Source organism: Trifolium pratense, linkage group LG6, assembly GCF_020283565.1.
Source record: "Trifolium pratense cultivar HEN17-A07 linkage group LG6, ARS_RC_1.1, whole genome shotgun sequence".
In the NCBI taxonomy this organism is placed as follows: Eukaryota; Viridiplantae; Streptophyta; class Magnoliopsida; order Fabales; family Fabaceae; genus Trifolium; species Trifolium pratense.
Window position 1 is genome coordinate 33,855,292 of NC_060064.1, and position 13,087 is coordinate 33,868,378.

Sequence of the window (13,087 nt, forward strand, 5' to 3'; positions counted from 1 at the left end):
GGAAGCTTTGGCTATCTTAGAGGCACTACACGGAGCTAACTTTTGAGGGTCAGGGTGGTCTGGTCCAACATTGTTTTTGAAAGTTACTCTAAATTAGTGGTGGATGCTATTCACGCCTCTCATAATGGTGCTTCGGAATTGAGTTTTATTATCATGTCAATTAAATCATTACTTTGTTGTAATTCGGACTTTGAGATCAAGTTCATTAAACGTCAAACGAACATGGCGGCTCGTACCTTAATGAGAGCGGTCATTTCTTGGACTAGTCGCACTTTGTTTGATTGTATTCCTTGATGTATTGAACCTATTAAATGATGAGTTAAGTTTGTGTTTAAAAAAAAAAAACCCTTTTACGTTTGGCAAACTTATACTAACACTGAACAAATCAACCATATACTAATAATTAAAGTACTAATTGAAATTCGTTTAAAAAAAAAATACTAATTGAAAGAAGTCACAATTTCTAACCAAAATCACAACATTTGGTTGGTGTTTACAGCAGTAGAAGCCTTAGCTTAACAGTCTCATGCCTTCAAACTAACTGAAACGTACCAATTTTGTGGTAGCTTTAAAGTTTAGAATAAATAAAGTGCCATGCCTTCAAGCTGATTAAAGTGTAACGATTTTGCCATAGATCGAAGCGTCGACTCAACTCCACTAAATAAGCACTACAAGGGAAAATGACCCAAGCAAAACATTGCCAAACAAAACCAAATTGAGACAAATAAGAAATGACTCGGAAAATGCTCAAAGAACGGAAGAAACCCTTGAAAGTGTAGTCCACAGGCTTGATGCAGTTCCAAACAAACTATGAGTCTAACTAGTTAAAATGACATTGACGAATGCATCGACCAGATAGCCAGAGTCGCAAGGACCAACAAAAATGCATACTAAAAATGCACAACGCCCACAAAAACATGCAAACAACAGCAAAAGAACCTGTGAAACAGTTGAATTCGCTACTTTAATAACATCTGATAATATCAAGATGTTATAAGATATTATAACACCACTTGACCAACGTAACTTTTTGTATTTAGTATTTACAATAAACTTTCTTTGCCCGTCTTTGTAACACTAGACATTTTTTTGTTGATTTTTGATGTCCAAACACTCGCTACCACACAACGTTGCGCAGAGAGATTTTAAGCAAATGTATTTTTATTCATGTATGCAAAAGGCACCATCTAGCATTTCCGATTCATCACAAGTGTTTCACACATACAAAGACTTACTTTCTTCGTCGGATAGAGAAGACATTTCTAAGCCGAATGGATGGATTCTCTCAAGTAATTGACTGCGTGGAATAGTCACGTGTGTCCACATATTTTCTAAGCAGAATATGGAACCCTCAAGCCCATTCTTTGAGCAAGCCAAGATCTATCTGGTTCTGGATCAATGAATGGATGCATGATGAATTGCTCTGCTTCTTCATCCACCAATTCTCTACACCATGTTACTCGATCGGTTGGACAGCAACCAGGTCCAAAACACCTGTAGTTACAACAAAATTACTTCAAAACAAGTCAAGCACGGATTCTGAGAAGCGACCCCTAACTCCAACCTATACATACTCCTAATCCTACCCCAAATGAATCTTCTGTGAAAATATTATCTTGTACTATTTTTATTCCCTGTCTGTATAAACAGCTTAATTAAGCACTTATCATATAACTGCTTATGTATAAAAGCTATTTCAATAACAAAAAATAAAATAGAGTCAAATTATTTTCATATAAGCTATAAACTATTTTGGTCAGCTTATAGAAATAAACCGAAAACAACTTATGGACATGTTATAAACTATTTTCGTAACGCTCTCAAACAATCTCAAAAGTGTTTATGTCTGTATATATGCTGAAATTAACCAATCCATAGCAACCCTTAATAATGTATAGGGACCAACACCTTAAGAATATAGGATTTGAATACAGAAAGTAGTACTTTGCTTAGGGTTGAAACCACTAGTCCATGAAAACTTTTGCCATAATCACGATAACAGTAGAACACTATGCATTCTAAAACAAACTTTTCAAAAAACAATTCTTCTGGCAATGTGAAACAGTTGAGTATTTGCATATAACTTTCATGTATAATGGTGCAAATCATAAAACAGTACAAAATGGAATCTGACATGAAATACCTGTATTCGTAAAAGCAAGCACTCCTCTCATTCTCTACTTTCCCCCAGTTATCCCAACCAACTTGTCTAATACATGGATCCATGTAAGTGTATGCAAAGACCACCCTTCCAAAAGGTCCCCACGGTCGTCCAAGATACGCATATGAATTTCCTCCATTACCTGTGATAACACATCTGCAATGGCACCGGTTAATCGTAAATACTTAAAAAATCAAAAGGTCCATAACATAAAGAAAGATTCCCTGAACAAGCAGTGTAGTAAATAAGAAAAGAACAAATCGAATGTCAAATTTAATTATTTTAATATAGAAAGTGCAAGAGGAGAGTTATTTTAGAGAGAGAGTGGAGAAGTTCTTAAGCATTATTCAGTAAAAAGAGTGAATCTTCCCATAAAAACATTCTTAGGCTTAAGAACTTATAATGACTAAAACATGGTATTGGGTGGTAGATGAGATTGTTGACAATGGAGAGTGGTCATTTACACACCTCAAGAATACATAACCAGTTGATTCCTGTGATGATTTTCTACCCTGTGCGGTTATGAACCCTTCACTCTTGCAGTGTATATGACAGTGCTCCAAAAGGGCAGTGCTATTGCCAAAGATGAAGTCCACGCTTCCTTCAATATAGCAATCTTTCAAATATTGTTTACCGTAATGTAAATACAGTGTGTCCTGCACCATAATCATGAAGAAATTTTTTTTTATCTAGTTGGTAAATCCATAGAACGTAAACAGAACCTGGAGGATTGAACATAAGAGAAACTAGGCTTCTGATCGTAGCCCAAAAATATTTACAATAATAACTAAATGCGATAATTAGGATTCTGTTTACAACACAACCCTAATTATTGTCACCTTTGTAAATATTATACTTGAGACAACAGGCTAGAAAGGTTACAATAATAACTAACTGTCTTCTCAATCGCAGATATTGGAAAATAGTGGTTTGTTCAAACTCCACTAGACAATAGTGATATGGCACCGCTATAGCCACCATTTGACTATTTTGTACTAAATAGAATCTCACTGAACAATCGCAATTAGTTCAAATTTTGCTACGCTATAGCGCCACTATAGCCGCTAATTTAACAACCCTGATGACTAACACAAAGAACTCATCCAACAAATTAATCGTTAAACAAACACATTTTTTAGTTTTAGCATAAACAAAACTTAATTCGATGAAGGTTTTTATAAAAATTTAGACATTTAAGATGTATATATAATCAACATGAAAAATATCACAAAGCCTCAACCCTATATAAAGTAATGCCATCATGATAGGGGGAAAATGGAGCACTGAATATACCTGCCATCCAAGGAACCTGCAATTATAGAAGGCACAACGATCTGCTGTTACTCTAATTGCCACCGCCTGTCCTGAACCCTGCCAGAAAGCGAGAAAAATATAAGGTCTAATTGCCACCACCTATACTGAATCATCTATGATAATGTTTATGCAAATGTGTATATAGCTTTATATATGAGAATACATTTTCCCAATTGGTAGTATCTTAAAATTAGTGCAATGATCCTCAAGTTAAGATCTTTCAGTCCCTTCCCGATCTTAGGAACAATCTCGACTTTTAAAACAATGATTCCCTCTACCAACATGCACTTATGCACATTAATCAAACCAATACCATTAAACAAAGTGACTAAGTAATAATAAAGGAATTAGCAGGAGGAAACACGGATTTGGAAAATTGAAATTTCACAGGCATTACCTGGGGGGACGAATTCTCAAAAGTAATGTTATCTGCAATGAAGTCCTCTCCTTCCACAATGGCAGTTCCACAACCAAAAGTCCCAGTCCCAATCACCCTAGCAGGCTGCAAAAAGAAACCCACCACAAAACCAAAATCACCAAATTAATCATTGTTGACGCCATACTGATATGATTCAAAATTAACAAATTAACTATTACGAGGCTTATATACAAGTAAAAATTGAGCTGGAAAGTTAATAGAACCATAACTAACTCTGTTAACCGACTTATTTCCTAACTAGAACTATAACCAACTCTAAGAGGCTCTTAATTGAATCTCAAGCGTGCAATACCTAACCATTACCCCAAATGTAAAAACCCTGGTAAATACCCAAATTGGTCCTCAAAATTGTAGGGATGTACTATCAACCTAGTTCTTGCATTATCCATATTCTAAAAAGATCTATGAAATTGCAAAATGCTAATCAAATTTGTCCTTCAAATTTGATTAAAATTTTGCAATTTCAGCTATTATTTTGGAATATTTGATGATGAGTAAGGGACTAGATTGATACAGTCCTGCGATAAAAAAATGACCAATTTGGGGATTTACTCAAAAAACATAGGATAAAAAATGAACAATTCAACCAAGGGATTGATTTCAAGTGGTTACATCAATGGACGAACCATTCGAAAGAATTCAAGTTTGATTCTTGAGTGAAACAATTGTCCCGACCAAACTCCGGATTACGAGTCCCTCCCTTTGGAACAGGAGGGTTTACATAAATAAAATTAACAATTTTGTCACATATACCCATTACACCAAAGGAACAAGATATTGAATGAAAAATGAGCAATGAACAATTTTGTGACAAACCCATTACCCCAAATGGAGATAACATTGAATAGAAACTTAAAAAATGAATAATTTCGTCACATACCCATTACCCCAAATAAAGAAAACATTGAATGGAAGTGAAAAATGAACAATTTTGTGACATACCAATTATCCCAAATGAAGAAAACATTGAATGGAACTGAAAAATGAACAAGTTTGTGACATACCCATTACACCAAATAATAAAAACATGAACAAAATTTACGTACTTGATGGTGTTCGATTTTGGTGGCAGTGTTATTCCAAGTAAGCACAGTATCCTCAGGACCCAACCCAGCAAGAGTGATGAAATTCTTAGTTTTAGCAACGTACACCGGTTGCCGGTAAATTCCGGGAGAAACCCGGATCACAGTCCGTCGTGTGTTACCGAAAGGTACGGCGTCGATTGCTTCTTGCACCGTTTGAAAATCTCCGGAACCGTCTTGTGAAACGGTGAATACACAAGCTGCCATTTTTGTAGAAAACCTTGAGATTTTGATGTGAATAGAAAGATATTAACGTTTCAAATTAACGTTTGCGATGAGAGTGTTTTGTTTTGTATGTTTTGGTTTTTACTACTACTATTGTTGTTTCTGACTTCTGAGACAACATATGGATTTGTCTCCTTGTCTGTCTCTCCGTTATCATCCCAATTTGCTCCCCGCTGTAGTATGGAATTGGATCCTCTCCTTCCCCACTTGTCTCATTCTCTCTCCTTCTCTAAATCTTGACCATTAGATCAATTCAATGGTTGAGATACTAAAAAACAAAAAGACATGTCATCCGACATTACCACTCCTCCGTCCCAATTTGATTGACACAGTTGACTGTTTTACACATGCCGATGCATAACTTTGACGAATAATATTTTTAATTGTATAATAGTAAAAATTATAAAAGTTTGATATTTTGAAAATACTCATCGAGACAAATCAAACAACATCTTATATGCTAATATTTATTTTTGTTTATTAATAGAAAAATAAGGTCAAAGCAAGCAACATGTGTGAATAGTGCACAACAGACACTATATCAATCAAATTGGGACGGAGGGAGTATTTTATAAACAAGATTTGACAATGGCCCCGTTTGTTACAGAATTTTTTTCAAAAAAATCTATTTTTTTTCAAAAAAAATCATTTTTCTTCTTTTACTTGTGTTTGTTTCAGATTTTTTCAAAAATCATTTTAGTAAAAAAATCATTTTTTCTTCAAAATGAAAAGCTATTTTCAATAGCTTTCTTCAAAATCTATTTTTTTGTAAATCATTTTCTAAAAAAATAGATTTTTATGATTGTAAACAAACGGAAAACAGCTTTAGATTTTCTTAAAGAAAATCTATTTTCTTGAAAATGATTTTTTTCAAAAAAAATCATTTTTTAAAAATCTCAAACAAACAGACCCAATATTGTTCATTGAAGTTGCAGCATTTCAAATTGAGTAAACTGTCAAATACCTCCTGAAATTTTAAAATTCATCAAATACTTCCTAAAATTTGGAAATAGGTAAATACTCCTTAAAATTATAAAAAGTCAATCAAATCGCCCCTAATACTACAAGTCAGAATCCACATCAGGGAGATATTTGACAATTTACTCATCTCAAATTGGAATGAAAATTTAGGAATTGTTCGTTGAGGTTGAGTTATTTTAGAAGAAAAGAAAATAGTACTAATAGGTGTCATTGTGTGAAACGCATGATTGATCTGATGGCTTAGAAAGACTGAAAGGTAGGTGCCTTTGGCTCTACAAAGTTAGAGAAAATCGTTCCGTTTTGTTACAGCCGCCCGCCCTGGTTTTGTTCCTCCGCCGTCAGCCTCGCCGCACATCACCACTGGTATGTTGTGTCGTCTCTTGCATTTACCTTCTCTCATTCTTCTTCCTCTTTTCACAAAATCACTCTCCAAAACCATTCACTTCAACAAATTCAGATTTTGTTCTACTTCTCTTGCACTTTCTTCCTCACAAACCCATCTCACAAAACCTCAAAATTCCTCATCTTTTGATCCTAACACCTTCAAAGTCCTCCAAAAACTTTACCTTTATCGTAACAACCCTTCACTTGCACTCTCTTACTTCACTCAACTCAACCAACATGGTTTCACACACAACATTCAAACCTATGCTTCTTTTATTAGAATACTATGTTATTGGAATTTGAATAGTAGTTTGGATAATCTTTATCGCGATATAATTACTCGTTGTTCTGAACAAAACCCATTATTTGAAATTCATGAATTGTTTGAGAAACTAGTAGAAAGTGTTGATTTTGATAATAAAAATTGTTACTTTGTTAGAGCTTTTGATGGGTTTGTTAAAGCTTATGTTGGTCTTAATATGTTTGATGAAAGTGTTGAGTTCTTGTTTCAATTTCAAATTGAGAGGTTTAGGATTTTTCCAAGTATGTTTGCTTGTAATTTTCTTATTAACCGTTTGGTTAATTGTGATAAAATCGATATGGCTTTGGATGTTTATGGTCGAATTAAGAGGCTTGGTTTGTGTCCTAACCTTCACACTTATGGCATTGTTATCAAGGCATTGTGTAAGAAGGTTGATTCTTTGAAATATGTTGTTCGTGTGTTTGACGAAATGAAGGATGCCGGGGTGACTCCGAATTCGTATTGTTATGAAGCTTATATTGAGGGGTTGTGTAATAATCGTATGTCTGATTTGGCATATGACGTGCTTCAATATCATAGAAAGAGGAATGCTCCTATTGAGGTTTATGCCTATGCTGTGGTTATTCGCGGGTTTTGTAATGAAATGAAATTAGATAAAGCCGAGGATGTGTTTTACGACATGAAATGGAAGGGACTTGTTCTTGATTTTCATGTTTATTCTTCGTTGATCCGTGGATACTGTAAGTGCAATGATTTGGGTAAAGCTTCCAAATTACACGATGACATGATTTCGAAGGGTATAAAGACAAATTGTGTGATTGCTAGTTGTATCCTTCATTGCAGGGGTGAGATGGGTATGCATTCAGAAGTTGTAGATACATTTAAAGAATTAAAGCGATCGGGTGTGTTTCTCGACGGGGTTGCTTACAATATTGTATTTAATTCTTTGTGTAAATTGGGTAAGGTGGATGAAGCAGTAGGTATGCTGGAGGAGTTGAAATCTATGCATATCGATGTAGATATCAAACACTACACAACCTTTATTAGTGGTTACTGTCTTCAAGGTAAACCCGATGTAGCCTATAGTACTTTCAAAGAAATGGAAGAAAATGGATTTAAACCTGATGTTGTTGCTTATAATGTACTACTTGCCGGTTTGTTCAGAAATCGTCGTGATTGTGAGGCAGTTGACCTTTTGAGTTATATGGATAGTCAAGGTGTGAAGGCGAACTCTACTACACATAAGATTACCATCGAAGGTTTGTGTTCAGCAGGCAAGGTTGAAGATGCTGAGGCATATTTTAACTCTCGGAAAGATGAAGGTGTCGAAATCTATACTGCCATGGTTAACGGCTATTGTCAAGCTGGCCTTATTGAAAAATCATATGAACGTCAAGCTGGCCTTATTGAAAAATCATATGAACTTTTCTGTGAAATTTCAAACCAAGGAGATATTGCAAAAGAAGGTTCCGGTTTTAAGCAACTTAGCAAAGTAATGTATTCTAAAGTATTAAGTGCATTGTGCCAAGAGATTCAAAAAAAAGAAAAAGAAAGTGCATTGTGCCAAGAGATTCAAAAAAAAGAAAAAGAAATTGCATTGTGCCAGGCAAGGAATATGAAACATGCTCGCTGTTTGTTTGATTATTTCCTCGAGAAAGGATTTACGGCTGACGTTGTAACTTACACAATTATGATAAAAAGTTATTGTATAATGAATTGCTCGCAAGAGGCTCATGACCTCTTCCAGGATATGGAAATCAGAGGGATCAAACCTGATGTCATTACCTACACAGTTCTACTCGATGAGGGACTAAAACAATTCTATTATGGACGCAGAAAAGGAAAGGATGCAAAGTACAATGTTTTGACTATCTGGGGAGACATGAAGCAAATGGGAATTAGTCCAGATGTTGTTACTTACACTGTTATGATTGATGGACACATGAAGATTCATAACCTTGAAAACGCAATTATATTCTTTAAAGAAATGATTGCCCTACGACTAGAACCAGATATTGTAACATACACTGCTCTAGTTTTTGGCTTGTTAAAAGGAGGGTACACAGAGAATGTGGTTATGAAGGAAATAACACCACCCTTGCATATCATCTCAGAGTTAAAACGTCAAATTATAAAATTTAGAAAGAGGTGCAATTTCTAAAGTAGTGACTCTGTTTTGAAACCCTATCTGGTTGCTACCTAAAGGTGAAAATTGTTCTGACCGTTATTTTGCCAAGACTTCAAACTGAAAATTGTTTTTTGGAATTTTTTACGAAAATATTTTGGTTGTTTCTTGTACAGGTTTGAAAGGGAAGAGAGGCACAGATCTATTACCAGAATGTCAATGTATGTAGGTATGTATCTTCTTTATACTGAATTAGAATGATATGTAATTATGAATGTGTAAGCAATGTAAATGAGACGGATTCAAAAAGGTTGTTCTTGCTGCTACTTGAATTTTAGAAGTTTAAGTTTGTTGCAATTTAAATTTGGATGTCTTTTCTTTTTACTTCTTTTGGGTTACCTGGAAACAAAACAAGAATATATGATCTACAAAATACAGTAGCAGAAGTACCTGCATTGAGTTATAAAAACAATAGTTTGTAAAGTCATTGAATAATTCTTATAAAATAGATGTTGTAATTCTTAGTTACAGGCAATTCTTGATTATCACAATTTTTGAATTACATTATGTAGTACGTAACTTGCTAACTCTTTTGCTTAAGAGTTAAGACTAGTACAATGAGCATTTGTTCCCAACATTATCATTAAACGTATCATTAGTTTTCTTACATTTACTTGGATGCCAAGGTATCATTACTTAACTTTACTTTTTGTGTCTCTTAGGGAGATAAGATACACACTGTAATGAAAAACAATGATTTTTCTATGTAGAAGCCTAATTTGAGGGTGGACAGCTGCTAAGTTCTCCAGAGTTTCGAATTTAAATTTAATATGGCCAACGCCCAAAACAAGTATTAGAATTTGGTTTACTCAACCCTACAAAACTGGTTTGCAAGGTAAGGAGATGCCTCTCACTTGTAAACATATTTTCAGACTATATCTTGTCCAATGTGGGACTCTCAACCCACACACATACTTAGGACTGGACATCAGTAGTGTGACCCGAATGACCCGATAACAGGTGGCTGAACAGAACTTGGACTCTCAACAATAATAAATCTCCCAATCCATTCAAAATTATCTAAATGAAGGGAAAATCTGAAAAAGAACAGAGGCTTCCAGAGGTTATCACAATGTTTATAATTTCACAGACTTTGGTGATATACCAAGTGGCAAGACCTTTGTTGATATGTTAATAGGTCACTATAATTCTAAATCATTATTTTACAATTTATTTCATTTGGTAGGTTGAAACTGGCATTGTCTGTCCTTGCATAAATGTCATTGGACGGTTCAAGGATCATATATATTATGTATTACCAGCCCGAAGCAACACTAGAAAATGTTATATTTTCCTTTGAAGATCATAGGTAAGTAAATACATGCAACATCCGTGTTTCACATGTGTTCCATTTATCTTCGTAGTTATTGCTGTTGTAGCACTTATGAATAGTTTGTACTTTTTATTAATATATATATGTAACCAATGTTGTGAAAATGAGAGTTTATGTAAGATCAGAAGCGGTTGAAAGATTGTAACTCAAAAATCGTAGCACAGATCGTAAGTTCTCTAACAGCCAACCACTATTAGGCCGTAGAAAGACAATCAAACCATATCTCATCCAATGTGGGACTCTTAACAGTTAACGCCCCCTCACACATAAAATTGAACATATGGAGTGTGGCTCAATAGCGGGTGGCCCAATAGATCTTAGATAGGCTTTGATACCATCTTAGAATTTGGGTTGGGTTTAACTCAATCCTTACAAAACCTGCTTGTAAGGTGATGATTATCGACACTTAGATAAACGCATTTTCAGGTCATATTTCATCTGATGTGAGAATCTTAACAATAACTAATGGTTGTATGAGGGATACTATGATTACTGCATCTTTCTACAACAAAATATAAAATGAATGACCTACAGCAAGAAGCTGCATTTATTTAGTATTTTAGTAGTTTATGCTTCTTCTTTGCAGTGTCATGGATAGACGTCAGAATTCAAAAGATGCAGAAGGTGCTCACGTGTAAAGAGATGAAGGGTTCTAAATTCTAATGAGTGAAAATCAACCTTCACATAAGCAATCCCATAATGGTAACATTAGGACTTAAAATGAATTATAAACTGACTAATTACATATTTTGCTCACTGATTTCACACAAATCACAAATTTTTTTCTTATCATGATCATGACACAGCCATGAATAGACATCAAAGCTTAAAAGAGGATGCAACTGATGCACAGTTAAGGAGAAGAATGGTTATGGTGGAAAATCATGCTTACAGTGTAAGTTGTACCCCATAATGTTGTGTGGTTAGGCCTATCATAATATTCTAAATGTTACTGATTAGATTTTGTTAAAATTTATTATCACAAAGCTAATTGTCTATCTTCGTGTGAACTGCTTCTCAATCAATACAAGGATGCAGATTTTGTTCTATATATTAATAATAATGAGATTAATGAGACAAATTAAACCGAGGAAATGGTTTTTCTTTATCTGATATTTTTTACTCGATCATGCATATCCGGTGGATTTTGTTTTCCCCGACAAATTAATTTTGAGCTGATTATAAATTATTTAATATGAAATGATTTTGCAGGTTTGTTTTGCTGCCTTTGGACGCTCTTAAAAATGGAGGGCTGCACTTTGGAAAGGAACAGCATTGAAGTGTTGTGGGAGGTGAGGAGTACCATTGATGGTCATATTAATGAATGTTTAGCAAAAAAAAATAGAATTCAAATCTATTACAACTTATCATCTGCTTGCTGGTGACTATTATGTTCCAACAGACGCTATTATGTTCCAACGGATGGGGAGATTTACATGATGATGAGTTTGTTGCTCCAACTAGACCTTGGCTAGTAATTCTAGATTTTGTTAGTATGTTTAACATAAGTAGTCTAGAAATGGACAAGGTGAACAATAGCAGCAAAGTACAGATTGACATTGCTTGGCAGATTGCCATGAGAAGATGAGTAGCTAAGCTTGAACTTCGGACTGACTCGCAAGTTATAGCTCAAAACACTTCAAGGGAGGAGTAATGGAAGTGCCATGGGGCGGATGGTTACGTAAAATATACACAGGTTGCTTCAAGGACATTGGGAAGTGAAGATCATTAAAGAAGAAGTTTAAGATGCTAATTTGAATGTTTATTTTTAGTGTTAATAAGAGCACAAAGAGCACCAACAATGAATTTATATAAGTGGTAGTAATAGATTTGAATTTTTTTATTTTTTTTTATAGGCAGTTGTTAGTATTACAATGTTATGTTAGATTTTTTCTCTCATTTGTTAGGACTTGAACCCTAAACCTCCTGCTCCTTAACCCTTAGCTCAACTAGCTTAACCAGATGAGCTACCCTTCCCACCCCATATATTTGAATTCTTTAAGCGGGTTCAATTTATTATTCTTGTGTATGGATAAAATTTCAGAAGTTGATCTTGTATGTTCAACATGTTTTCCGACATAAATTTATCACCGTTAAATAATGGTGAAAATTTCATACCTATAACTTTGATAAAAAAAAAATGTGCACAAAGATAGATGAGGTATTAAAAGTGGGAGTTGAGTTTTGTGAAAGAAAAAAAAACCGGGAGTTCAGTCTTTGTACACATTTTTTTTAACTTGAGATATAAATTTCATCCCAAATCTTCGTGTACATTTGTTTTTAGAGTTAGTATCCGTTAACACCAATTAGTTTGACACTAAATGTTACACCTTTTAATAACATTTTAACTGATATAAATTTTATAAAACCTACTTTTGGATTGAAATATTATAATAAACTCTCACACAAAAATTTAGAATTTTTTAAAATAAGATAAATTATTTATGAATTTTTTTTTTTTGTTTACAATGAGTGGGAATTGAACCCATGACCTATTACATACCTACCCAAACCCCTCACCACTAGACCAAACTTAGTGGCTTTGAATTTTTATGTGTCAAAGATTAAAATATTCATATTTAATTCATCATTTGATAAAAAAAAATTAAACTTTTGTCGGAGAGATTCATATAATATATACATAATTAATTTTTTTTATTTATTTTTGTTTTCACCACACCACCAGTTTAATCTTGTTCGTGGGTCAGTTTTGGAATCAAG

The 13,087-nt window shown here is 34.2% G+C and overlaps 2 protein-coding genes across 12 annotated transcripts; one reads left to right on the plus strand and one right to left on the minus strand.

Moving 5' to 3' along the window:
• Positions 1–744: 744 nt before the first annotated feature.
• LOC123888696 (pectinesterase 31-like) lies at positions 745–5,426 on the minus strand. The gene is made up of 6 exons (XM_045937818.1): positions 4,961–5,426; positions 3,873–3,977; positions 3,455–3,532; positions 2,630–2,817; positions 2,144–2,317; positions 745–1,494 (listed from the first exon to the last, which is right to left on the minus strand). The coding sequence occupies exons 1-6, from the start codon at positions 5,201–5,203 to the stop codon at positions 1,332–1,334; spliced, it is 951 nt and encodes a 316-aa protein (XP_045793774.1). The 5' UTR covers positions 5,204–5,426; the 3' UTR covers positions 745–1,331.
• A 960-nt stretch (positions 5,427–6,386) lies between these two features.
• On the plus strand, positions 6,387–12,483 carry LOC123888697 (pentatricopeptide repeat-containing protein At2g26790, mitochondrial-like). Of its 11 annotated transcripts, XM_045937823.1 has the most exons (9): positions 6,387–9,053; positions 9,150–9,202; positions 9,744–9,868; positions 9,994–10,096; positions 10,220–10,342; positions 10,953–11,068; positions 11,173–11,261; positions 11,579–11,658; positions 11,769–12,453. In XM_045937823.1, the coding sequence occupies exon 1, from the start codon at positions 6,568–6,570 to the stop codon at positions 9,007–9,009; it is 2,442 nt and encodes an 813-aa protein (XP_045793779.1). In that variant the 5' UTR covers positions 6,387–6,567; the 3' UTR covers positions 9,010–9,053; positions 9,150–9,202; positions 9,744–9,868; positions 9,994–10,096; positions 10,220–10,342; positions 10,953–11,068; positions 11,173–11,261; positions 11,579–11,658; positions 11,769–12,453. The 11 variants fall into 11 exon arrangements, with proteins under 11 accessions (XP_045793779.1, XP_045793778.1, XP_045793777.1 ...); XM_045937822.1 differs by lacking the exon at positions 9,994–10,096 and having other exon boundaries at positions 9,696–9,868; positions 11,769–12,452; XM_045937821.1 differs by lacking the exon at positions 9,994–10,096 and having other exon boundaries at positions 11,769–12,452.
• The last annotated feature ends 604 nt before the right edge of the window (positions 12,484–13,087 follow it).

Excerpts from the sequence above, each read along its gene's own strand:
- LOC123888696 (XM_045937818.1), bottom strand. The coding sequence starts at position 5,203 with ATGGCAGCTTGTGTATTCACCGTTTCACAAGACGGTTCCGGAGATTTT. Across the intron at positions 2,318-2,629 it reads ACTGGTTATGTATTCTTGAG|ATGTGTTATCACAGGTAATG; the intron begins GTGTGTAAATGA and ends GTGCCATTGCAG. Across the intron at positions 1,495-2,143 it reads GCTTGCTTTTACGAATACAG|GTGTTTTGGACCTGGTTGCT; the intron begins GTATTTCATGTC and ends TTGTAACTACAG.
- LOC123888697 (XM_045937828.1), top strand. The coding sequence starts at position 6,568 with ATGTTGTGTCGTCTCTTGCATTTACCTTCTCTCATTCTTCTTCCTCTT.